The 24,578-nt window shown below is 42.7% G+C and overlaps 1 protein-coding gene across 1 annotated transcript in view; it reads right to left on the bottom strand.

Moving 5' to 3' along the window:
- The window catches only part of SNRNP200 (small nuclear ribonucleoprotein U5 subunit 200), a 48,616-nt gene extending 25,062 nt beyond the window's left edge, over positions 1-23,554 (bottom strand). Inside the window, exons 1-18 of the mRNA XM_079987406.1 lie at positions 23,394-23,554; positions 21,793-21,956; positions 18,915-19,086; positions 17,319-17,511; positions 16,253-16,308; positions 14,670-14,768; positions 14,244-14,396; positions 11,127-11,226; positions 10,062-10,198; positions 8,651-8,734; positions 8,263-8,436; positions 6,748-6,885; positions 6,438-6,593; positions 5,446-5,616; positions 5,039-5,232; positions 2,940-3,063; positions 1,151-1,300; positions 275-385 (exon numbers count right to left, since the gene is read on the bottom strand). Of these exons, the coding sequence (XP_079843532.1) occupies positions 275-385; positions 1,151-1,300; positions 2,940-3,063; positions 5,039-5,232; positions 5,446-5,616; positions 6,438-6,593; positions 6,748-6,885; positions 8,263-8,436; positions 8,651-8,734; positions 10,062-10,198; positions 11,127-11,226; positions 14,244-14,396; positions 14,670-14,768; positions 16,253-16,308; positions 17,319-17,511; positions 18,915-19,086; positions 21,793-21,956; positions 23,394-23,438 (2,421 nt within the window). The 5' untranslated portion in view covers positions 23,439-23,554. The remainder of the gene's footprint in view (positions 1-274; positions 386-1,150; positions 1,301-2,939; positions 3,064-5,038; positions 5,233-5,445; positions 5,617-6,437; positions 6,594-6,747; positions 6,886-8,262; positions 8,437-8,650; positions 8,735-10,061; positions 10,199-11,126; positions 11,227-14,243; positions 14,397-14,669; positions 14,769-16,252; positions 16,309-17,318; positions 17,512-18,914; positions 19,087-21,792; positions 21,957-23,393) is intronic.
- Between the last annotated feature and the right edge of the window lie 1,024 nt (positions 23,555-24,578).

Below are 24,578 nucleotides of genomic sequence, written 5' to 3'. Positions count from 1 at the left end.
ATGTCAAGCATGTTATGCCTGTCATGGTCTTTGGGTTCTGCCTACCCCAAGCTCCAACTGCTGTTTGTTGTCTTGCCCTCTTCCCCGTCTTTCACCTCACCGGGAAGCAGGGCTCCAACTTGAATAAAATATTGGGAGGAGAGTCAGGCATGCCCTGCCTTCCATAATCGATCATATGGTGCCATGCATGGACACCATATGAATGGCAATGCCCATCAACTTTGGAGGGGGTGACCCCTTCAAATATTTTGCTGGGGGAAATCTGCTGTCATACCTGGATGTGCTTGTCTGCAAACAGATCTTCCACCAATGTTCGGTCCACCCTGGTCATGCCAGCATGGTGAATTGCAAAGCCATAGGGCAGCAAGTCTTTAAGCTCCAAATTCTGTGAGCAAAAAACAACAACATTGCCGTCAAAACCCCCCAATGATTCCTGATTTTCTGTAGCTGAGTGAAGGAAGAGATGCGAACTTGTTCTAGAGAAAGAAAAGAGATGCTTTGTTGTTGTTGTTTAGTCGTTTAGTCGTGTCCGACTCTTCGTGACCCCATGGACCAGAGAACGCCAGGCACTCCTGTCCTCCACTGCCCCCCGCAGCTTGGTCAGACTCATGCTGGTAACCTCGAAAACACTGTCCAACCATCTCGTCCTCTGTCGCCCCCTTCTCCTTGTGCCCTCCATCTTTCCCAACATCAGGGTCTTCTCCAGGGAGTCTTCTCTTCTCATGAGGTGGCCAAAGTACTGGAGCCTCAGCTTCACAATCTGTCCTTCCAGTGAGCACTCAGGGCTGATTTCCTTCAGAATGGAGAGGTTTGATCTTCTTGCAGTCCATGGGACTCTCAAGAGTCTCCTCCAGCACCATAACTAAAGATATTCTGGTGAAATCTTTCTCTGAATTCTATCCTATGAGGAGCCTGAGTTGACCTTCCACTAGGGGAAGGGTCTCTTTTCCAAGACTTATGAAAAGAAAAGGTTTCACTTGGCCTTTGAAAGCAAACCACTTTATTTTCTGGTTCTGACACAGATTTTGGCGTTGTTTCTTGCCAATTATTTTTTGGTTTGGTTATTTGGTATTAATTTATATGGGTTAATTTGTGAATCATTATAGAAATTAAATATGACAAAGTGGTGAATAAATACAGAAATGAATACCTTGCATTGCTCAGCTTCTGTCCTCAGGACCTCGGTGGAGGCAGAGCCCTCTCGCAGGAAGAGCCCCAGGGTGTCTTTCTCCAGACACATGTCCCTGATGGCTCGAGCAGTTTTCCCGGTCTCCTTCCTGGAGTGGACAAACACTAGCACCTGATTGGAGACAACAGAAATCAAAGTTATCAGTCCATGATAGCTATGCAAGGAGAAAGCAAGCCAGTGGGGGCGGGGATCAAAGAGGACAGTATAATTACAAGCGGAAAAGTCCAAAAGGTGTTCTGCCTCATGTGATCAACATCATTTGAGGAAAAGGGAAGAACTGTATTTGCTGGCCCTGCATTCTCTTCTAGCCATATGGGTGAGGCCTGCAATGGAGAGCTTGCTCTGTGCAGGTAGGCTCCAGATGCGATTTAGACCACTGTTCATTCAGATAAATGTTCTAAAATCATGCAAGGAGCCAACATGATTTTTGGTTTATAAGAATACACACATTCTGAATAAATGGAGAGCACCAGAGTCAATTAACAGTGGCATAGAGGAAAACAGCCCCTTTCCCACTCTACTGTGTGAGCGTAGACTGTATTGACATGTCTGAAAGCAGCAGCAGCATCTGCTGGAAAGAGAGAACCCCAAAACACAGATGAACACTATGTGCACAATTCTGCCTGCTCTTTCCTAAATGTCTGTACAAAGAAAAGCTGGATTAGGGCTCAAGAGGAGAGCCATTTAGAAGGGCTTATAGGCACTCAACAGATATACCATGACATTAGTTTGCTATGTGCTTCTGATAGACGGCAGCCCACCCTCTTTTTCTCTATACTATAAAATATAGCTGTAGGACCAGGCAAAAAAGGGGAGGCAGCACAGGTTTTTGTAAGCAGAAGATTCCAGGTCCTGTTCATTTAAAGCATTTTTACCGCACTCTTCAGCTGAAGAGGCTCCCAGTGTTGATTAAAAGGCACTAAAAAAAAATCGAAAGCAGCCTCTGCTCTCAGGCTTGCAATCTAAAACCCAGATACCACCAGTTAAAAAGACCTTGGCACTGATAATGACACCTGGGGAAATCACAGGAAGCTGCTACCTGTCAAGGTAAGTTATATTGGGTCAGACTTGGCATGTTCAAAATGTACCCAATGTTAAAATTGCAACTCTTGTCCACTTAAGTTCATTGCAGTTACAACCAAGAGACCCATAAAAATAGATAAAGTCAATGTTCAACAAAATGGGGAACTCCAGCTGGGTATTAGAAGAAACACCATAGAGGCTATAATGCAAATCAGCAGCTACCCAGCAGCCAGGATGACATTCCCAACAACGCATGCCTCTTCCTGAGAAAATGCACTTCACCACATCCCTGAGCCAAGAACAGATTAAGAAATGATATTTCGAAGTGGGGGAGGGGATAGAAAGCAATGGCCAAATAGGATGCCTTGAGGTAAAGAGGGGTGCACAGAGATGCCTCCACCCACTTGCAAGTTGTTCTTCCAAAATAATAATTTATTATTTATACCCCACCCATCTGGCTGGGTTTCCCCAGCCACTCTGGGTGGCTTCCAACAAAGTATTAAAATACAATAGTCCGTCAAACATTAAAAGCTTCCCTAAACAGGGCTGCCTTCAGATGTCTTCAAAAAGTCTTGCAGTTGTTTTTCTCTTTGACATCTGGTGGGAGGGCATTCCCCAGGGCAGATGCCCCTACCGAGAAGGCCCTCTGCCTGGTTTCCTGCATCTCTGAGATGCAATCCCTCTCCCCACACCCACTGCCCCAATTTACCCAGAGACGAGAACCTACCTGGTTCTTCCCAGCATGCTCCATGATTTTCTCATACACAATCTCATTCATGATCTGGAAGCGCTTGATTGCTTTCTTCTCAGTGATTCCCACATAAGTCTGTTCCAGGGGCACTGGGCGGAAACTGCAAAAAGTGTCAGGCATCAAGTAAGTGACAAGCAGAAAGGTAAGATCTACAGAAGGCAATTACTTCCTCAGAAATGTAAAGTGAAGGAGCAAAGGCATATTTATCTACCCTACAAAATACACAGCACATCCCCTTCTTGTTTGACATTTAAAAAACAACTCCATAGCCACAGACAGGTCATTTACCTAGAGAGCAAATATATATAGGCAAACATAGTGCACACAGAACTTTGTGCAGAAACCCTTGGTTTATTAGGCAGGGACTGTAGTGATACATCGCCCAGGACCAGTATGAGGGCCAGAGCATGATGGCGGCTTCACCCTACAGTATCTCGCGAGTGAAACCACTGCAGCTCCCGAGTCCCACTTCTTTAAACTGTTCTGCTGAGGGGCACATGGCTGCACACACCTCAGCAAAGCTGTTTAAATAAGCCCCGCCCCACCAGCTCACGCCCATCCTGCCCCCCCCCCCGTGCGAAGCCAGCATTTGAGGGGTGCCTCAGCACCTTCACCGCAGCTAGCTGCTGCTGTGCGCTGGGGGCTGAGGCACTTCCAGGCTGAATATGATAATAGGTTGGACAACTTAGAGAACTACAGTGGTGCCTCGCAAGATGAAAAGAATCCCTTCCGCGATTCTCTTCGTCTAGCGGTTTTTTCGTCTTGCGAAGCAACCCTATTAGCGGCTTAGCGGATTAGCGATATTAGCGGCTTTTAGCGGCTATTAGCGGCTTAGAAAAAGGGAGAAAAAAGCGAAAAAAATGCAAGACTCGCAAGACGTTTTCGTCTTGCGAAGCAAGCCCATAGGGAAATTCGTCTTGCAAAGCGCCTCGAAAAACGGAAAACCCTTTCGTCTAGCGGGTTTTTCGTCTTGCGAGGCATTCGTCTTGCGGGGCACCAATGTATATTAAAACAAAAGGGAGGAGAGTTTAAATTAAACAAATTAAGGTTTTATCAGAAAGTTAACAACATGGATACAAGATAATCATTTAAATGAAATATTTAAGAAAAACAGAATACAAGGGTTTGGGAAACAAATATAACAACTAGAGAGAGATCTGTTGGAATGCAATGTTAAAGTGCTGTCTAAAATGTGTAAGGTACTATTGGAATGGGAGACAAAGGATGAGCAAGTAAAATCTTCAGTGATACATTGGGAGACAAATACTGGTTATAATATAGATATGGAAACAAGGGAACGATTGTAGAACACGGATATAAAATTTACAGCATTCTATGGTTTAAGAGAAAACTACATGAAAATGTTATACAGATGGTATCGAACACCGAGTAAATTGGCAAAAATGTATAAATCAAAATTGATTAAGTGTTGGAAATGCAAAGAGAAAAAAAAGGTATTTTTTATCATATGTGGTGGTCCTATAGAAAGGTTAAAGCTTAATGGGAAATGATAAATAATGAGTTGAAAAAGATGTTTAAAAAAACATTTGTAAAAAAAACCCAATGCTTTCCTTTTGGGAATTATAGAGGGAGAATTACCTAAACAGTATAGAAATGTATTCATGTATGCGACTACAGTGGCAAGAACATTATTTGCCCAAAAATAGAAAGAAGTCGTCCTGATGAAAGAAGAATGGATACAAAAACTTATGGACTATGCAGAAATAGTGAAATTCAGTGGAAAAATAAGAAATCAAGATAACAAACTTTTTATAAAAGAATGGAAATGGTTTATTTAATATTTACAAACAAACTGTAAACAGATAAGGACATTGGAAGGATTATTGTAATAACCTGCAGTTTCATAAGAGTATATATTTAAAGTAGATGAATAAAAAAGTTAAGTTAATTTAGAATATGCAGGAAATAATAAAAATAAATTTAAGGAACCACAGAAAGAGGAGGAATGAAGTCGAGTTTTGAAATGTGAGAATGATTGTAAAACTATTGAAATGCATATAACTGAAAGTCATAAAAAATAAAAAAGAAGACTCTCCACAGCACACACACCATACCTGTTGTCAAAGTAGAACAAGCCTTTGGTAGGCTCCACCCTCAAGAATGTAGCCACATCCTCGTAGTTTGGGAGGGTGGCACTCAGCCCAATAAGCCGCACATCTTCTTGAGTCATCTCAATGTTGCGAATGGCTCTGGCCACCAAGGCTTCCAGAACGGGGCCCCGGTCGTCGTGCAGGAGGTGGATCTCGTCCTGCAGAATGCAGGAAGAATTACCCTCCTTGCTAAGGGAGGTGCCGCACCATTTACACATCCCCTATAGAGCCCAGAAACCATTACATTTGGCTGGTTGCAATTCTGAATGTCTCAAATGTTCTCCCACCCAGAAAATATCCCCAATATGCCATGTGTAGCAGAAACACAGACCCTCATCACAGCTCAACGAGAAGCTTCCAAGGCAACTCACCAAAATAATGAGGCGCACCAGCTGGGTATAGGTACGCTCCCCTCCTTTGCGGGTGATGATGTCCCACTTCTCTGGAGTGCAGACAATTATCTGAGTGGCGTTTATTTCTTCCTTGCACAACTGGTGGTCCCCAGTCAGCTCAGCCACAGTGATGCCGTAAGTGGCCAAGCGCTAGAAGGAAAATTGGAACACAGCTATAAATAACAGATGTGCATTCATAGTGTGCTTTCAAGTATTCCACACACATTACTGTTTAAACCCTAACAGCAAGTCAGTACTACCTCTAAATTACAACAGTGTGTGGTTGAGAGCGTGGGGCACACCGGAAAACAGTCTTCCGCAACCTAGAGCCTTCCAGGTGCTTTGGACTACAACTCCCAGCAACTCTAGGCAGCATGAATAACAAGGCTGCCTTAAACTGATTAATAGGCCCAAAGCAAAGATCCAAAGAGCCCCCAATTCAGACTCTTAGACGCTATTCTCATTAGGTATCGACTCTTCCCCCTAGCATCCATAAGAGAGAGAGGCAAGACAAAGCTCTTTCCATTGGCTGCCTGGACACTACTGCTAATAGGCCCAGCCCTTTTGAACATATGCTTAAAAAAAAGCTGGAATGGCCACAAACAAAGTAACCTTGCTTGTTTTCCTCTTCCCTCCACTACTTTTTCCTATTGTGCTGCATCTATTACATTGCAAGTTGTCTTGGCAAACACTTTTCTGTTTAATTTCTTGTACAGTGCTTGTTTTTACTGATCCTTTTTGTTTTAATCTTTCTATTTTTAAAATACTTTGGTTGCTTTTATTTTATAGATTGCCTTGATCCTTTTATTGTTGGGCTGCCATATAAATTTAAATGATAGCAACACCTAATAAGCACAAGTGGAAAAGCTCCTCAGAACACTGGACACCACCTCTCCTCCAAGTTCAGGTTCTCCTCCATCCACTCCCACCTGGTGAAGGTCTTATACAAGCCAATTGCTGTTTCCTCTTACCTTCCCAAAGCTGCCCACCATTTCCTGGACTAAAGACCTCATTGGTGCGATGTAGATGATTTTGAAGTCATCCACGTTGATTGTTCCATCAAGGTTGATGTGTTTCCCAATCTCACGCAGCATACACATCAAAGCCACATTTGTCTTCCCAGCACCCTGGAATGAAGAGAGTGTCAAAGAAAACCTTCACTCTCCCATCCCTCCCCTCAAACAGGAGACCAGAAAGACATTTCCCATAGTAAAAATCAAGGAACAGTGCAGAGGCTCAGAAAGATCCATCATATTTGACATCATAAAACGGAACACTCACTGTGGGTGCACAGAGTAGCAAATTTGTATCTGTCTCAAGGGCAGCACGGTACAGTTTGCTCTGAATCCGGTTCAGTGTTTTGAATCCCTCAAATCCAGCCTGTGCATATTTGGGGAGCTTGTCCACAGGAAGTAGTTGCTGAGAATAAGAAAAGAAATAATGGTTTTGTCCAGCAAGTCAGTAACGAACTCATGAGACAGAATCCTTATAGGCAGAACAGAAGCAGTTCAAATCCACAATTCACTATGAAGTCACTTTAGAGGAAAGAGCCTATGCTGCCCATTGGCCCATAAAAGCAGTGAAGCAAGTAAGCAGACTAAAGTTGTAAAGAGGATGACAAATCTTAGATGGGCAGCAAATACCAAAGCAGTTCTTCCAAGATGACCCTGGTGACTGGAAGGACATCGAGCCTTGCCCAAATTCCTAACACATCACCTGCTCAACAAAGACCTCAGCAGCAGTTAGCTGCTACAATGTCTCCTTCATCATCATCATCATCATTTTATTATTTCTACCATGCTCATCTGGCTGGGTTTCTCCAGCCACTCTGGGCGGACTACAGCATATATAAAAACATAATAAAAACAAAGCATTAAAAATCTCCTTCAGGTGTCGTCTAAAAGTTGTGCAATTTTTTATCTCCTTGACATCTGAAGGGAGGGCGTTCCACAGGGAGGATGCCTGTTTCCCTGTAACTTCGCTTCTCCCAGTGAGGGAACCAGCAGAAGACCCTCTTGATGGATTTCTCAGGTTTCCAAGGTTTTCTTTTTTGAGAGCAAAGCTCCAGTCACATGGTTCTCTCAATGGTGCCACCTAACCTCCCTAACTGGGTCACCTCAACAGTTTAGACTGCTGTTATAGACTTTATTTGTTCAGGATTTTTAAACTGGAGCTTTTCTGGGGTAATACTGCTGCTATGGCTTGGTTCTATTTACAGTCTCAGGCGATTGTCTAGACTGGTATCTCAATCTCTGCTTTTTTCTCTATGGTCTCTCTAATGAGCAACAGAAAAAAGCAGAGGTTGAGTTCATACAAGGACCCCCTGTGGAAGCACCAAGACACTAGACAATACAGTGGTACCTCGGGTTAAGTACTTAATTCGTTCCGGAGGTCTGTTCTTAACCTGAAACTGTTCTTAACCTGAAGGACCACTTTAGCTAATGGGGCCTCCTGCTGCTGCCGCGCCACCGGAGCCCAATTTCTGTTCTTAACCTGAAGCAAAGTTCTTAACCCAAAGCACAATTTGGTTAGCGGAGTGTGTAACCTGAAGCGTATATAACCTGAAGCATATGTAACCCGAGATACCACTGTAGATCAGTAGTTAGCATATACATACAACCTGCTACCAGCCTGAGAGACCAAGAAACAGTAGGATGTGCAAAGGCTTCATGATTGCTGAAGGCATCCAGCAAGGCTGCTAGTTTGTGAATGAGTGTGTTTGGTGTAGGCAAGACCACAAGCCCCCTGCCACAAGTGCTGTCTATATAGAGGGGAAATAAAAAACACATCATCAACCTCTTCTGAACCAAAGGGCTTTGGCTTCAGCGCAGGAACATGAACTTCCTCGTAGCCTTTGCGTTGTCTGCGGAAAGAGCCATCCGGCAGCTGGCATCGCTTGTTGGCCATGAAGTGACTGCCTTGGGCAAACACAAGGTCCTCCAAGTCTAAAACCTGCCGAGGGGCCAATGCCTGAAATTGACAAAATGGAAATTTCCATCAAAAATAGTTCATTAAATTAAGATGTGATAGCACAGAACCCCATAAAAACCCCACCCCACCAATCTTTCATTCATAAACAAGCAGGGGAGTTAAGATGAGGAATGATTTCCCCCCAGTTTATTTGGCACCTCACATGTACCTCAGACCCCCCCACACCTAAGAATATTTGATGAAGCAAGAGTACCTCTCCTCCTTGATCCAGATCCATGGTTTCCATGTCAGTGTCCATGCGGGACTGGCGGACACGTTCCCTGCGAGAGCGTTCTTCCTGAAGTGGGAGGACACAAACTCCATGTTAGGGTGAGTTTTTGTTCCAAGGATCCATACCAGGCTGCTCAACAATGGTGAGCTCCTATATACACTCAGCACTTTCTCCTCCCCTGACATCTTGCAGTAAATTGTGTGGCCGATTTGAACTTTGCCCTACAAAAGCTAGTAACTCTAATCCTTCTTCCTTTCCACTGTGTGTATGTCATTCCCTTTAAGGCACAATAATAAATACTTTTTCTAAGACATAAAACCCACTGAACCAAAGTTAACATATATAGTAGGATTGTGCAGTTACAGACTCACAATAGAGTAGTGGTTCCCAAATATTTTCAGACCACTGCCCCCTTGGTTCCATAAACTCTTCCCCTGTGCTCCCTACCCTAAACTATAAAAAAGCTTTCAGAATAGCAGTTTCCATGACCCACTAAGGAAGATAATAACACAATGAAATTCAAACCAGCAACAATTACCGTATTTTTTGCTCTATAAGACTCACTTTTTCCCTCCTACAAAGTAAGGGGAAATGTGTGTGCGTCTTATGGAGCGAATGCAGGCTGCGCAGCTATCCCAGAAGCCAGAACAGCAAGAGGGATTGCTGTTTTCGCTGCACAGCGATCCCTCTTGCTGTTCTGGCTTCTGAGATACAGAATATTTTTTTTCTTGTTTTCCACCTTCAAAAACTAGGTGCGTCTTGTGGTCTGGTGCGTCTTACAGAGCGAAAAATACGGTAATCACATTTGTTCAAAATCCAATTAAAACTATTTAGTTTAATTGATTCAACAAAACTGATAAACTTGTTCCACTGATGTCAGTTTTTCAAAGCCTGATAATAATTTACCCCTCCAGTGCAACAAAAAACCCCTGCTGCCCCCTTGCCTCTTAGTGCCCCTCTAGGTAATCCCCCCCGCCAGGGGGGAGTAATGCCCACTTTGAGAACCACTGATAACAGAGAGAAAGTGAAGAGGAAGAGATTCCTGTTTAACAATATTTTTAAGTGCTTAAAATCTTCAGCTTCAGCAACACTATTCTGAAACAGTGTGACACAGCACGAGTATCTGATATGCACACTGAGTGCATGGGAAGGGAGGCTACACTTGAAACTGCTGCTTGGTCTTATAGTGTACTGAGGGCCTGAGCAAGTCGATCAGCCAAAACTCACTCTCTCTCATAGTCTGACCTGCCTCACAGAGCAATCATTGGAGTAAAATGGAACAAGGATGTATTGCAACCCACACTGATACCTTCAGGGCAAATATATAAGCAAGACACCACAATTAAATCATTTTTACTCCAGATTCCTTCCCACCTCCATCCCCAATCCTTACCCGGATCAGATCTTCCTTCTCCGTCTCATGCAGCTGATACAGGAACTTTGACAACTCAGGGTCAGATTCCATCTTCCCCATAATCCTCTCCTTCTCAGCTTCGCTCTGAGCACTTGCCAAGAGGGTACAGTACAAGACTGGGGGAGAAAACAAATAATTGTAGTATCTTATCTCCTGCGAACTCCAGACAAAACACACAACTGAATCCCCCTTAAGGGCAAACAAAGGAAACGAGTGGTGACCAACTGTACTTTTTTGTCTGTACTTCCCAGAGGCAAATGATCTGGTGCAGAATTTATATTCCTAGGGATCTGTATTATCTTTCTTCTAATAGGTATTTAGTGCTCAGTTTAATTTTTAAATATGTCAACTACCTGTAGAAGTACAAAACAGGGCAGCATCTTTTAATTCTGCACTGCTGTCTCTTCTCTCCCATGTTTTTTATTAATAGTCCTCAACTCACACAACTAACCACATTTTAACACTAACTATGCCCTGCAACAGTCCTGATCTGGATTGGTGGACACACAGCTGCTATTTAATACACAAAAAAGCAACCACACAATAATGAAACAATGTACAGTTGTACCTTGGATCCAGAACGCCTTGCAAGTTAAACATTTTGGCTCCCGGACGCCACAAACCTGGGAGTGTTCCGGTTTGCAAATGTTCTTTGGAACCTGAACGTCCAATGGGATTTCCACGGCTTCCAATTGGAAATCGTGTCTTGGCTTCTGAATGTTTTGGAAGTCGAATGGACTTCCGGAATGGATTCCATTCAACTTCCAACGTACCACTGTACTTCATATCATTCCAAGTTAGGCCATTCTTATCTAAATATCTTAGTGTAAATATGATAGACACCACCTCTTTCTCGCAAGTCTTTTGGCATGTGCAGAGGGCTGGTAGGGGGGCTTATTTCACTTGCACTGCTTTTTATAGAAGGTAAGAAACTGCTAGGTAAGAAATTTCTCCACACAACTCCAAGCTCTCTGTGCACACCAAGATTTCAGATAACCCAATATTTTGAGATCTCTACATAATAACAATATAGCAGACACTCACTCATCATTCTGTGTTGCCTCAACACTTTGATGAAGTCAAATGTATTAAAACCCAGAAGCAAGACAAGCTGGTTTTCACATTCTCTGTCATCGCTGGCAGTCTGGGGAGACATGAAAGGGGAGCAGTGAAAATAGGTCGTGTGACAAAGGACATTGCTCAATTGCTTCTCCATTTCCCCTATAAAAGGTGTCATGCATCTCCCACCAGTTATTCAAATCCCCAGGAATGGCTGACAGGAAGATGCCGGGAAAATAGAAAAATCCAGTTTACACCTGAAATGGCCCACCTCCCTCTACACAAGGGGAGGTCTGTCCCTTTCCCAAGCCTCTGGCAAAAGTATTCCCTGCTCACCTATGAAACATGACATTGGCTGTCATTGGTCAGATGGAGGCAGGTACCACACACTCCAATGTGGGGTGAGAGAATCATCAAAAGCTGACCTGCTCTATGCAGCTTTGTCCCTTCCCTCATCAAGTAGTCCACAAATGTGTTGTCCACAATGCACTGGCAGCTGACCATTCCCACTGCATATTCATAAGTAGACTAGAAATACTGTGTTTTTAGTGGATAGGTTAGTAGCAACCAGGTTTTGAGCCCCAAGTTCTTCTGTTTTCAGAATTCTGTTTCACCATCTATCTGCCTTACTGCCAATTTTTAAGTTTCATAATTTGATGAGTGGGAACCGTGTGCATTTGCCAGTCTTGGAATCCTGAAATCCCCACAAGTTTAGGCCGTTTGACACTGCTGGATGTCTAAGATATGGGTTGTTAAAGACCAGCACACTGCTTTTTCTTGGGGAAGACTGGGAGAATGGACTACCTTCCTGTGTAAACTACAAGGGGTCCGACAGAGAAACAAGCATAGGGTAGGCTACCCAGCAGGAAGCCAGCCCTATATTGTCCAACAAGTCATCAGAACTTTGGCCTGAGAGGGTGGCAGGGTGTACTGACTTGAAGTCCCTTTAAAAGAAATTGCTGAGAAGCATCCCAGGTCAATCTCTGCTAAGAATGTAAAGTCTGACAAATTCCTCCATTGCTTCGCTGACAATTTCATTTCCCAGAAGGTGGAAGAACCAACAAGGGGATCATCTATCTTGGACCTGATCCTACCAATAAGGAAGAACTGATAAATGAAATGGAAGTACTCGGAAACTGGGAAGGAAATGATCATGTTCTCCTGGGTTTCAGGATACAGAGGCAGGGGGAAACTAAGTGTAGTCAGAGAGACACTCTGGACTTTTAAAATGTCAATTTCAAAAAGCTCAAGGAGCTACTTATGGTCAAAAATACTCAAAGAGAAGGGAGTCGAAGAAGGAGGGGAGTTTCTAAAAAGAGAAATATTGAAGGCCAAATGCAGACAATACCAACAAGAAATAGTATGTATAAACTTACAGGTGAGCTGAGAGTTAAGAAGGGCATGTATAAGAAATGGAAGAAAGAGGAAATCACAAAGAAGGAGTATACTCAAGTAGCCAACAGTTGCAGGGGAAAAGTCAGGCTGGCTAAAGCTCAGTATGAGTTCAGGCCTGCAATATAGGTTAATAATATTTTTTTAAAAGGTTTCTTTGGCTATGTCTGAAGTAAGAGGTAGAACAAACAAGTGGTAGGTCCTTTGCATGAAGAAGACGAAGAAATGCCATTGGGTGACAGAGAGAAGGTGGAATTATTCAGCACCTACTTTGCCTCTGTTTTCACCCAAAAGGAAACCATGCCCAGCCTAGTGATAACAGAATAAATGATGTAAGGAGGGAGCTGCAGCCCATGATAGGAAAAGAGATAGTAAGGGAACACATAGCTACTTTAAATGAATTCAAATCTCCAGGGCCTGATGAGCTGTATCCAAGGGTACTAAAGGAGCATGCAAAGGTAATTTCAGAAACTTTGTCTATGATCTTGGAGAATTCTTGGAGCACAGGTGAGGTCCCTACAGACTTGAGGCGAGCAAACGTTGTCCCCATGTTCAAAAAGGGGGAAAAGGAAGACCCAGGAAACTACCAACCTGTGAGCTTGATATTGATACCAGGGAAGGTCTTAGAATATATACCACACTTTTGCAATCCTCCCCCCCCCAAAAAAAAAGGTCAGCAACTCTGGGCAATCCTCCCCCAAAAAAGCTTCCTGCATTTTCTTAAATCCCGAAAAATAAGGGGCGTCTTATACACGGGGGCGTCTTATACACTGAAAAATACGGTAATTCAACAGTCGGTCTGTGAGCACTTAGAAAAGGATGCTGTGATTATTAAGACCCAGCATGGGTTTCTCAAAAATAAGTCATGCCAGACCAATCTGATTTCTTTTTTTGATGGAATTACAAACTTAATGAATCAGGGAAATGCTGTGGATAGTGTATCTTGATTTCAGTAAAGCTTTTGACAAAGCCCCCCATGATATTACAGGGAAGTAATAGTGCCACTCTACTGGAAGCTTTTAAGCAGAGGTTGGATATCCATCTCTCATGGATGCTTTAGCTGGGATTCCTGCATTGCAGGGGGCTGGACTAGATGACCCATGACTCTTGGGTCCCTTCCAACTCTAAGATTCTATTATTCCTCTCCCACCTCAGGAGAGAAAGTACCCAGAAGACCATGACTTGAGGTCTCAAGAGGAAGACAGGCACAGGTTCTGGCACTGGCCTTCCAGATCCCAACCATTCAGGGCAGATTTTAAAAATGATGGGAGAAAAAGCAAAACCTAAAGGGAGCTGCCAAGAGAACCAAAGTAAAAGTAGAAAAATTAAGAACAAATAAAGCAGGAACCTGAAAGCAGAAATATAAAATGCAGCTCTATATAGGCAAGGCAGAGACTAACTTGAGAGAGGCGGCTCAAGGAGTCACCCATCCCACGTTTCAGTCAAGGATCCCTGCCTCTTCTAAGCCGCAGTGTATGAGTGTGTTAACCCATTGCTGACGCCTGCACAATTCCAGGAATCAAGGCAATTCAAAAGCCAGAGCACCTGGGAAACTACACACAGTAGGTCCAGCTCTTCCTCCCTTCTTAGAGAAGCCACATATGCAATATATTTTTGTTTTTCACATTAAGGTACAAATATACAATAACAGCTAGCACCAGCCCAGGAAAGAAGCAAGCAACCAGAAAGAAACAGAAGAAAACAGAGCACCTTTAAGATTTCCAGCACTTCATCAGCTTTTTTCTGGGATACGATGGCATCATCATAGAAACGGCTCAGTTGCCGCTGCAGCCAGAAAGCGTCAATGTCTCGGGGGTGCAGGTCTTTCTTTTTGGAGCTCATCAGTTCACCTGAGGCCACAAGCTAAGAGAAACAGAATTATCTGCACAACTTACTTGGCACACAGACATGAAAGCTTACAGCACACAAGGCTTAAAAAGAACTTGGTGAGGAAGGCCACATACTTAGCGTTTTCCTCCACAGTACTGCATATTCCCCTAAGCAGTTAGGAAGTTCTCCTAATCCACATAGTGGCAGAGATTCTTAAGTTATTCTGGACATATGCACACAGGCTATTAACAGTCACCACCCTAATTAAATGGCAAAAGCCTTTGCATTTTCCCCTGCGTGACTCACATTGGCTGAAAGGGTGCAGCGAACCACTGCCTCATCTCCTTCCATGTCATCGTCAGAAGCCTCATCCCGTACTTCACCGTAAACATCCTCATCACCCTCCTGTGGGTGCAAGATAGTTCATGTTCAGTGCCCTTTCCAAGGACATACCACAACACTTCCAACCACATAACATCTCTGTTAGGAGAACCAAAGACTACCACTGTTGAACATCTACCAGAAGTGATGTTACATTAAAGCAAAGGCAGGCAGGAGTTGAGGCCTAGAAGAAAACCTCTACTTGGAACTAGATACAGTGGTACCTTGGTTTACGAACTTAATCCATTCTGGAAGTCCGCTCTTAAACCAAAGCGTTCTTAAACCAAGGCATGCTTTCCCATAGCAGCGGGGGACTCAATTTACAAATGGAAGACACTCAACAGGAAGCGGAACATGTTCTGCTTCCAAGGCAAAGTTCACAAACCAAAACACCTACTTCCGGGTTTGCAGCATTCTTAATCCAAGTTGTTCATAAACAAAGCTGTTCTTAAACCAAGGTACCACTGTATTGTTCGCTGATCAAACTTTTTTTTTTGTTATTTATATTTTATTGAAGTGATTTTAATTTTTAAAAAAAGATACAGAAAAAAGGAAGAAAAGAACAAAGATAAATATAAAAAGGAATATATATATATGCGCAAAAATGCAGTATACAATATTCCCATACATTCTTCTATAAATTGCTACAGTCGTACCTTGGATCCCAAACACCCTGGACCTTTTCGCTCCTGAACGCCGCAAACCCAGAAGTGATTGTTCTGGTTTGCAAGCATTCTTTTGGAAACCGAACATCCAGCGGGGCTTCCACGGCTTTTGATTGGCTGCAGGAGCTTCCTGCAGCCAATCAGAAGCCACAATTTGGTTTTCGAATGTTTTGGAAGTCAACAGACTCCCAGAATGGATTCCATTCGACTTCCAAGGTATAGTGTTATTATCCTAATTCTTATGTAAATGTTAATAGCCTACTACCAGGATTCAAATTCTCACTCAACCAGACATTCACTCTCACCCTAACCTACCTCACAGGGTTGTTGGAAGGATAAAACAGAGAGGAGTGGAGAGAAATACAAACTGGTTTGAACTCCTTGGAGGAAGGAAATACCATGTAATCAAGTCAATCGGTACAAAATAATAAACAGCAGTATTGCAGCTACCAGTGTCACTTTAATGTTAAAAGCATCAAATGTAGAGTTTTCTAACATGTTGGCAACACTTCACAAACACAGGGTTGTATTCAACTAAGTCCCTTCTCAAAGCAGACCAACTGAAATTAATGAACCTAACCTAGTCATGTCCACTAACATCAATGGATCTACTGAGCAGGACCAGCACTGACTGCCACCCATAAACTGGAAAGGAAGATAATCTTAGAAAAAGGACATGGGAAGAGAGAGAATTGCTTGTGTGATTATTGGATGCCTACATTCAAACTCCCAGCACTGCGAAGAAAATGGAATGCCCTTTCTCCTTGGGGGTGCATGCGGACAAGGGCCACCCTCTGCTTGTCTGGAATATGCATATCCATTGACACCAAATGAATCACTCACCTCTTCATCAGACTCAAACTGCACATTCACCCCATAGGTCTCATCAATGTTGTCATCTACAAAGGAGGACAAAAATCAGAAACAAGCAACATCAGGTGAGGAGAAGAGGTCACATGTACTATATAGAAGAATCCTGAGCTTTATTTGAAAAACAGTGACCTCTGAAGGCAGGCAAGCAATGACCCATGCTCATAAGCAACCTGTAATGCAGCTGTGCAGAATATTAGACTGTGCTCTTCAAAAGCACTAGTCACAACTTTGCATGCTACCACTAACCAACATTTAAAGTGGTTTGTACTGGCACATAAGCAGCAGAATTCAGTGCATGGTGGACACCTCAACAGATGCAGGAGGCATCTGGGAGCCAACATATGAAGCTAGCCTACTATTAAACTCTGACTGAAATTGGCTCCTCAAAGGAGGAAATTTCCCCCGCTGGGGTTACTCAAGAAGCTTTAACTGGAGTTGTTAAGGTTTGAACATGTAATACACGTACCCTGCCCAACAGCCACCACATTCTGCCATGAGAACACATTAGCAGAGGCTTCCAAACCTATTCACCTCTCAGTGCTATTTGATGTCCAGGACTGGGAAACAATACTTAGCTCTAATCTCTCTACTACCTATAGCAACCATTCAGGAACAACTTTACAATTTCACTACTATAACTAAAAGAAGGGATTTAGGGCCATTCCATCAGCGTAGGTCATAGAATCATAGAAGGGGGAGTTGGAAGAGAGCCTGAGGGTCATCGAGTTCTAGTCTAATTCCTGCAAAGCAGGAATCTCAAACTTTTACCTCCTCTCCTTGAACCTTTCCATCCTAGCTAGTCATGAGAAGAACTTCCAACTAAGAACTTGTACCTGAGTTTACTTATTTTTTCCTCCGTCCCAAACCACTTTCCTTTTGTGCCATGTATTTTTAGACTGTAAGCCTGAGAGCTGGTGCAGTATTATATGAAGTAATTTTTAAGTGGCTCTGAGAACCTTTATTATTCTGTACAGAATTCAGTATCCAACTGATAAACACAGAAGAAGCTAGAAGATCCTGAGGCTGCAGGCCCTACCCATGTTCTGGATCTCCTTGTCCCCGCCATAGTCTGTGATCTTCTTCCCCAAGTTCACCAGCACGTGATAGCGGGTGTCATCCGTCTGTCCCAGCAGCAGATCGATTTCTTTCCGTCGCTCCTTGTCGCGTAGTTTTTCATTCTTGAGGACCGCCAGGACTTCATCAGCAGCTCCACAGAGAATGTCTCGGGGCTGCAAGAAACAAGACTTGACTTACTCTAGCGCCCAACTCAGGTGATGAGTGCCAACAAGACTGGAGCGAAAAGGGGTAACTGACAAATAAGAGGTGCATCAACAAGCTTGGGGAAATGCCGAGTTTTGCAGAAATATAAAAAGTATTTTTAAAATTACTTTCTGACAGGAAGAACTGTTTGACAGTGGAGCAGACTTCCATGAGAGGTTTTTAAGCAGAGGCTCAATGGTCATCTGTCATGTATGGTCTAGCTGATATTCCTGCATTGCAGGGGCTTGGACTAGATGACCCTTGGTATCCTTTCCAACTCTACAATTCTATATGTGATGACCCTTTCCACCCAAAAAGTCAATGAGGATTAAGTATGCCCAGTCGTCAGAGAATGCTGACTACCAGTTGGAAGAGAAAAATGGGATATGGAAGGACAAATGCCTTGCCTGAGCATCTCACAGCATAAATTACTTGGGGATGTGGGTGGTGCTGTGGTCACTGAGCCTCTTGGGCTTGCCGATCGGAAGGTCGGCAGTTCAAATCCATGCAATGGGGTGAGCTCCTGTTGCTCTGTCCCAGCTTCTACCAACCTAGCAGTCTTAAAGCATACCACTGAAAGAAGATAAATAGGTACCACTACAGCGGGAAAGTAAATGGTGTTTCCATGCACTCTAGCACTTGTCACGGTCCTCAGTGCATCAGTAATGCATGCTGGCCACATGACCTGGAAAGCTATCTGTGGACAAGTGCTGGCTCCCTCGGCCTGAAAAGTGAGATGAGCACCACACCACAGCCTTTGACTGGATTTAAATGTCCAGGGGTCCTTTACCTTCTACCTTTACCTACACTACAATATTTTATTACAGGTCCCACATGTATTTCAGAGTACGTCTCCATATACCTGAGTTTACTTCAGAATAAGCACTGATTTTTCTATGGTGTGAAACCAAGGGAAGCAGGTGCAATATTTCAGATGATGGACACATCATGCAGACACAAGACCAGAAAATTATTTAATAGAAATAAAATACATCTCTGAGAAATGTCCCCATCTGCTATTTTCCTGCTTGGCAGGGGGTTGGACTCGATGGCCCTTGTGGTCTCTTCCAACTCTATGATTCTATGATTCTATTTGCATTTCTACCATCTCAGCACCACCACGGAAGCAAGGAAATGGTTCCTAATTGCTGAGCTATATATATTTAGTGTTAGCTGATTACATTATTTGCTAGGCCTATGCAATTAAGTTAACTGAACTCATAATGCCGGATACTGGTATAACTACAGAAAATTTAAAATGCTTCATATGCTTACATTATTACTCTCTTTGGTCCATACACAGAGCAGAACACATGGGGATATTAGGCATCTAGTTAATCAATGCCCCAAGAGGATTACTCTCTTCACTCACCTGATCTCCAAGAGCTGCCTGAATGAAGCTCAGCAAGACTTCATAGGTTTCTCGGGTCTCCTTGGTTTTGGGTTTGTAGATAATTCCCACCATCTCATCAATGCCCTCAGAAAGCAGAGTGTAACCTTTCATCTTGTTAATGTCATGTCTGTCCTCATCTCGTTTCCGCCTCCTAGAAAGATGGGAAGATCAATGGCACACAATCAGGAAAGAGAACACCTGACCAATTCATAGCCAGAAGAGATAAGCACATGCACACACACAGAAAGCACATGCTTCTTTCCCGAAGGCAGCCATGTTGAGGGAAATTTTTAATGTTTGATGTTGTATTGTGTTTTAATTTGTTGGAAGCTGCTCAGAGTGGCTGGGGGAACCCAGTCAGATGAGCGGCATATAAATTTATTCTTATTATTGTTATTATTATTACTGCTACTACTATCTTAGGGAATAATGTTATTTTTAGTGATGTTGGAGTACTACCGTGTTTCCTGACACAGTATTTTCAAGGGTGTAGCTCAGCAGCGGATCATATATTTTGCATGCAGAAGGCCCAGGTTTAATCTTCAGCTACAAGGATCAGGGAGTAGTTGATGGGAAAGATAGGAGTTGCTGTCAGTTAAAATAAACAAGCAGGTTAGAAGTTCCCTGGACAACTTAAACGCCCCTATAGCAACGATGGAAATACAACAGGTAATAAACCAACTCAAAATAGGTAAAGCACCAGGGCCAGATGGACTATCAGCAAAATATTATAAGAAACTACAGGACTTCTTACTCCAACTACTGAAAGGTGTAATGAATGAAATTTTAGTAGCAGGAAATGTTCCAGATTCGTGGACTAATGCTTATATTACACTTACTCTGAAACAAGACTCTGATTTAATGCCAGTTAAAAATTACAGGTCGATCTCTCTATTGAACAATTGACTATAAGCTATTTGCATCTATCTATACTGGCGAAACAGACAAAAACCGTATTAAAGGACATAATACATCAAGATCAGGCCGGATTTCTCCTGGGCAGGCAGCTGAAGGATATAGTTGAAGGTCAGTATACCAAGGGTTATAGAATAAATTTTTAGAGGTAATTATGTGAAAGTCTAGAGTTAAGAAGAGCATAGAAATTTGGAGAAGGATGAACTTGTCACTTATAGGGAGGGTATATGTGATAAAAATGAATGCGCTACCAAAAATGTTGTTTCTGTTTCAAACAATACCAGTGATCAGCAATACAAGATGCTTTAAATAATGACAGAAAGATATTACTAGATTTATCTGTCAGGGGAAGAAACCAAGAAAAAGTATAAATTACTGACAGGTGCCAAAGAAAGAGGAGGATTCTCCTTACCAGATATGAAATTATATTTTGAGGCATCTTTTCTTTGCTAGTTAAAGGAATGTATATCATTGGAAAGTGGTTCCATATAAGATCTTGAAGGACACAATAACCAATTTGGCGGGCATGCCTATTTGTGGTATGACAAGGTTAAAGTTCATAAAGCTTTTTTAATCATGTTATAAGATAACTGGTGTAGGAAGTACGGGACAAATACAAATAATTATTGGAATACATAACACCATGGTGGCTCTTTCCACTAGAAGCAATACTGGTTTAAAAAAAAGGAATATGAGAAATGATCGTGCAACATATAAAGAATTATTAATAGAAGTAGATCAAGAATTAAAATTAAGGAGGTTTGAAGATATAAGAGAATTAGTAACTGATTGGCTGCAATATCACCAACTTAATGAAGTGTTTGACAAAAAGAAGGGTTGTTTAAATAAAACCTCCCAGTTTGAAAGGGAACTATTAGAGAATAAAACTAAGTTAATTTCTAAAATGTATAAACTTCTATTAAATTGGCAAACTAAAGAACAGGTCAAATTGGTTATGGTCTACTGGGTGAAGCATTTTGGTTATAATATGGAATTAGCAGTGTGGGAGAATATGGACGACAGGATTAAAATTTACAGCTTGTTACACTTTGAAGGAGAACTATATGAAAATGATGTATCATTGGTATTTAACTCCTAGTAAATTAGCTAAAATGTATAAATCAAAGTCTAAAACATTTCGGAAATGTAAAAAGAAAGTGGGTACTTTTTATCACATGTAGTGGTCATTTAAGATGATAAAAGACTTATGGGAAATGATATACAATTAATTGAAAAAAAGGTTGAAAATAACTTTTCCTAAGAAACCTCTTAGGAAACCTCTTTCCTAAGCTTTTCTCTTAGACATTATAGGTCCAGAGATCCTGAAGGACCAGATGAAACTATTTATGTATGCGACCACGGCTGCGCGGATTCTGTTAGCCCAGAAATGGAAAGATGGTACAACTCCGACCAAGGAAGAGTGGCAGATAAAACTGATGAACTATGTTGAGATGGCAAAACTTACAGGAAGAAATTAGAAACCAAGAAGAGGCAGACTTTAATAAAGAATGGGGAAAGTCTACAATCTATTTGAAAAACTATTGTAAACAATTACACACATTGGTAGGGTTGACAGAAAACTTGTAGTACAAATTTGAAAAATGGAATGATAAAGGATTTGTAAGAATAGAGTTATAAAAAGAGATGCGGAGGGGGAAATCATTATATTAAGATCCACGATGGGGGGAGGGAAGTCAAAGGGGATTTTATGTTTATGTTTTTATTTCGTTTGTTTATGTAAAATAGAAAATACAAAAATAAAATTATAAAAAACACAAATTAAAAAAAGAAGTTCCCTGAACAACTGAGCACTTCGCTCAGCTGATTAGTGACAAAGGCCTGAATATGATAAGCAGAGACATTCAATTATTGGATCCAACTCTAGAATTCAGTGAGCTATTACACAACAAACGAAAGAACATATTAAATAGTCTTCACCCACTTTGCTCGTCTCTCCTCCTGCATCTGGGGTTTGGTCCTCTGGGCCTTGTCACCCATTCGAGTTCCTTCCAGCTTCCCCACCAACGACAGGACCTCTCCTGTAGGTTCATCACGCCGGGTCCTGTCAATCAGGGAGCGATCAGCTTGAAGTACAAGATTAGAGTTCTGGAAGAATCAAGAAGACAATGTGAGGGAAGAAGGAAATGAAACATATTGTCAAATATTCTGCTATTAGAAGAGCCTCCTTTGCCATACCCCTCCCACAATTATTGGCTTCAAGAATAAAAGTAATAGCGGCTTCAGCTCTAGGGTTTCACATCATTGTCAGCAGCAGTTTGCAAAACAGCACCTGCTGTAGTTGTTAAGAGCTTGCGTTACAATCCCAAGGTCTGTGAGTCAAATTTCAGCTCACTCAAATTCACTAGGTGGCATCAGCAAGACATCTATTCTCCACAGTAGGAAGGAGATAGTAAAACTGGTCTGAGAGATTTGTGTATTATTTGCTTTGATCAGTAAAAATGTTATGTAATTCCTGCTGTTTTTATTAAAATGGGCAACTGTGTTACTTTGCTACAGAGGCGAGGAACCTATGGCTCTCTGGAACTTGTTGGAATACAACTGCCATCAGCCCAAACCAGCATGACCAATGGTCAGGAATGATGGGTGTTGTAATCCATCATCATCCAGCAGCCTCCAAAACTCCCATAGTGTTAGGCATGTTTTGTGACAGGAGATTTCATTAGTGTGAGCAGTTTCTGAACTCTTGGTGCAGTATACTGCGCCTAAGATTTCAGATTTAAATTGCCGCTGCTAGCACTGAGGGTGCGGGAGGAGAAATTCCTTCCGCTCAACTTCCAAAAGATCAGTGCAGAAGCATCATGCAAGCTGACAGGTGCCACCTCTCAGCTGGCCTTACAGATTTGGGCTGCTTCCTGCCTGCCCTGCCTGCCTGCAAAGAAAGGGAGTCAGGGGGTCGAAAAGAGCTTCTTCATTCTCGCCACAAAAAACAGCAACTTTTCGCCAGTAATATTATAAACAATTAACAATACTAACAATCAACAGTATTTTTATAATTAAAACGTTAGGACTGGGATGTGGAAAATATGAAAACAATGAGAGGAGGCAGGACTGGAGATTTGGAGATATGCTTCAGAGGTCCAGACTATGATGTGGATATATTGATTGGCTATTTTTATTGGGACATCATTAAAAATGATTTCTTTAAAAACAGTGTTTTTATAATTTATTATGAAACATTAAAGCACCTAAAAAGTACTATACTAGGGGGAGCCAAAGCCTCCTGTAGGGGGAAACAACGCTTTTTTGGGTGAGGGACGCTTCTCCGCTCAACTGCTGGCATGCTTGCGGCCGCATTACAACGTCGCCTCCGACACGCAGCGGAACTCAGTCCCGGTGAGTTCCGGTTGAAAATTGAAGCCCCGTTTGTAGCCATATTTGTAGCCATATTCAGAACAGACCCACTGAACTCCAGTCAAGTTTCCGAGGATGTGGTCTGACTAGAGCAAACGGTGAGCATTGCCCACTAGCAACAAGCCTGGTTTACAGCACCGCTAACCCCCCGCGCGCGCGCGCGCTACTCACCGCCTTGTACTCGTACTGCAGGCTCCGAGCGGTGACGTCCGCCATGGCGGCTGCCCCGCTACTGCCCCGCTACTGCCCCGCAAGAGCAGCCGCTACTGCCCCGCTCGGCCTCGGCGGCGCCTTCTCCCGCTCCTCGAACGCTGCGAAACGATCCCCACACGCAGCAGGCTGCCGCGACACTTCCGCTTCCGGGTGAACACTACAAGCTCTTCCTCTTTCAAACTGGCTCGGAGGGATAGAGGGCAGAAATAAGTTCACAATCCTAGAGCGGCCTGTGCACTGCACTTCCGGGTTCTGATTGCCATGGTTCCCTCCCTTCTCTTTCCATAGAGAGGGCCCGAAGCCTCGGGCTGCCGCCTTGATGCGGCAACTTTTTTTTCATCTGGTGCTGAGGTGACTGCAAAGCAATCCATTACAATCTATTGCAGCCTAACAGGATGGTTCCTCTGGAATTTGTCACACACACACGAATGTGTAAATATATCTCTGCTTGGCTGCCCAGATCTTAAATATTTAAAAATATTTTAAAAATAATTTTTATTAAAGAATTTCTTATTTTACAAAAGTATATGCATTGTCTCTTTTTTCAGGTTGTGTTTTCTAAAGATCAGATACATTTGTTCTGAGACATTAGTGTTACGGTCATAGAATCATAGAAGAGTTGGAAGAGACCACAAGGGCCAGCGAGTCCAACCCCCTGCCAAGCAGGAAACACCATCAGAGCACTCCTGACATATGGTTGTCTAGCCTCTGCTTAAAGACCTCCAAAGAAGGAGACTCCACCACAAACCTTGGTCAAACCTTGGTTCCCGCATGCCGAAAACCCAAAAGTAAATGTTCTGGTTTTTGAATGTTTTTCAGAAGCTGAACATCCGACCCTGAGAATAACCCTACCCCTAAACCTATCCCTAACCCAAACACAAACCCTAACAGAACCCAAACTCTGGCCATAAACCTAAGCCTATCCCTAACTCTAAGGTATCCCTACCCCTAAAAGTAACCCAATGCCTAACCCTAACCCTAATGCTAGTCCAACCCTAATCCTAACCTAAGGCTATCTAACCTACGGTAATATTTTTTTCAATGAATCCAGGGACACTTTTCGACTTCCTACTAAACAGATGGATTTTGTCAGGAGACTGATTTGTAAATCTGGGACTGTCCCTGGGAAACGGGGACGTCTGG

The sequence above is a fragment of the Podarcis cretensis genome, assembly GCF_951804945.1.
Source record: "Podarcis cretensis genome assembly, chromosome: 8".
Lineage (NCBI taxonomy): Eukaryota > Metazoa > Chordata > Lepidosauria > Squamata > Lacertidae > Podarcis > Podarcis cretensis.
Note: the sequence above shows the minus strand (reverse complement) of the source record. Positions and strands in the feature narration are given on the sequence as shown.